The sequence below is a fragment of the Drosophila biarmipes genome, chromosome 2R (assembly GCF_025231255.1).
Source record: "Drosophila biarmipes strain raj3 chromosome 2R, RU_DBia_V1.1, whole genome shotgun sequence".
Classification (NCBI taxonomy): Eukaryota; Metazoa; Arthropoda; class Insecta; order Diptera; family Drosophilidae; genus Drosophila; species Drosophila biarmipes.
This window is the reverse complement of record NC_066615.1, coordinates 5,955,855-5,957,806: the sequence shown is the minus strand read 5'-3', so window position 1 is coordinate 5,957,806 and position 1,952 is coordinate 5,955,855. Positions and strand designations below refer to the sequence as shown.

The 1,952-nt window shown below is 46.4% G+C and overlaps 1 protein-coding gene across 1 annotated transcript; it reads left to right on the top strand.

Annotated features, from left to right (window-relative positions):
• The first annotated feature begins 431 nt into the window (after positions 1–431).
• On the top strand, positions 432–1,329 carry LOC108029353 (dynein regulatory complex protein 8). The gene is made up of 4 exons (XM_017101544.2): positions 432–470; positions 527–758; positions 816–1,026; positions 1,083–1,329. The coding sequence occupies exons 1-4, from the start codon at positions 458–460 to the stop codon at positions 1,092–1,094; spliced, it is 468 nt and encodes a 155-aa protein (XP_016957033.1). The 5' UTR covers positions 432–457; the 3' UTR covers positions 1,095–1,329.
• Positions 1,330–1,952: the final 623 nt, after the last annotated feature.

The following is a 1,952-nucleotide window of genomic DNA, read 5'->3' as shown; positions in this document are numbered from 1 at the left end:
TTTCCATTAAAGTGGGCACAGCTCCGAAAATGCACTTGTTGCTGCTGGCCGAGCGCCCGGTAAGGAGAACGCGCTTCAGTTGGCCAAGGAAAACTTCCGTGTTCCTTAGCAGACAGCCGGTGGATCGGCGAAATGGTAATGGGCCAATATGATGGCCTCCATGAGCTGCCTAATGGGCCGCTCTATGGCGGTTTTTACTGTGGCATTATGGACTCGCCTGGCAGCGGGAATAGCCTTGTGTGGATTTGGATCTGGTCGAAACCACTGGTTATTTTACTGTAGAAAATCCAAGGAAAGCCAAAACAAATAGGCACTTAAAAACGTACAAGAAATATTCATACATTCTCTCTACTAATTCAAATCACCCCTAGCAACAGGGTTTGGTATATTGGCTATTGATTTAATACCTTCCGCCCACAACTCGTCTCAGTTGGTTGGAAAACCCCAAGCCCTCAACATGGATATGGATTGTAAGGACTGTATCTTATATTATTAAGTATTCTACTTTACGGAAATCCCTTTTTAGTAAACAACGACTTGGAGAAACGCATTTCGGATGCCTTTTGTGTGTTCGATCATCATGGTGACAAGTTCATAGACGTGCGTGAGGTGGGCACTGTTCTGAGGCTCCTGGGGTGTGTTCCCACCGAGGAGGAGGTGAACGAAGTGATCTCGGCCACGGAATCCGAGGAGACCAGTGGCGAAGTGCATTTGACCAAATTTTTGCCACACGTCTCGCAGTTGCTCATGGAACGAAAGTGAGTAACAGTTCTTCCCAAAATACTTTTCACTAATATTTCGAATATTTCGAACAGAATGGAGCCCGCTCCGCCGGAGAAAATTCTGCAGGCCTTTAAGATATTGGATCCGGAAAACAAGGGTTACCTGACCAAGGAGAGTTTTGGAAAACTGATGATGGAGGAGGGCGAGCCGTTTACCCAGGAGGAAATGGATGAGATGTGGCCAGTGGCCATAGACCCCATCAGCGGGCACATACCCTACGAGTTCTACTTGAACCAGCTGATGGTAACTAAGCTAACTCCTTTAACCAGATTGAATTGTACGTTGTATTTACTTTTCAGGTCTATCTGTAGGCGAACAGAGTGCCATTTGGTGAAGTTTCCAATATAATATTGCTGTATTTCGTTTTATAACTAAAGATACAGCATACCAACTTTCTCAACGTGCAATACCTACCATACCCAATTTAAATAGAGTTTTTATGTTGTCACCCTTATGCAGCTGTAAAAGTGCAAGTGGAGTTCAATAAAGTCCCGGAATTGCACTCGTTAACGGGATGTTTTTAGCACTCCCCTGTGCATTTGCTATTCCGACTATTTCACTAAGCAAATCTCTTTCCACTTTCCCCTCCCTTTCTTGGCCAGTTACATTAGCCTTAGCTGCGAGCACACAGAGGAGCGGGGCTAACCAACCAAACTGGCCAAATGCGTTCCAAAGTAGTCGGCTAAGTCCCCGGCACAGGACACTGGCTCTTGTCTTTGGTTTTGGATATGGATGTGGACGTGGATGGCTGTGGAAGAGGAGGAGCTGCTGCATCTGGAGTTCTACTTGGGGCGGAACGCTGCAAAGTGGGTTGCGCATCATTAGCACAACTAATGGATGTTCACTTTTCTTGCCTGGAACCGGGCACTCGGACCAAGTCGTGTGCTGGTGTAGTCACCTCCTCGCCACTGCAGTCCAAATTGCGGTCGGTTATGTGCGAGAGAGGCCAGAAATTTAAATAAATTAAAATACCTCCGAAGTGCATTTGCTAGGGAGTCGTGTTCGGAGTCGTGTTCTCGCTTCCGTATTTATTAAATTCTAAATACGCGCTGATGGATGCACTTAACTGCATCTTATGGATTAAAATATTTCATGTGCTTCCCCCTCTCCGCGGCCATCTGCACGTTCTGGCGCTTTGGCCAATTTGAGTGATTGCATTGCGCGCTTTT

What these genes read in the sequence shown, in the direction of transcription:
- LOC108029353 (XM_017101544.2), top strand. An exon ending in CAGTTGCTCATGGAACGAAA is followed by an intron (nt 759 to 815) that starts GTGAGTAACAGT and finishes TATTTCGAACAG; the next exon opens with AATGGAGCCCGCTCCGCCGG.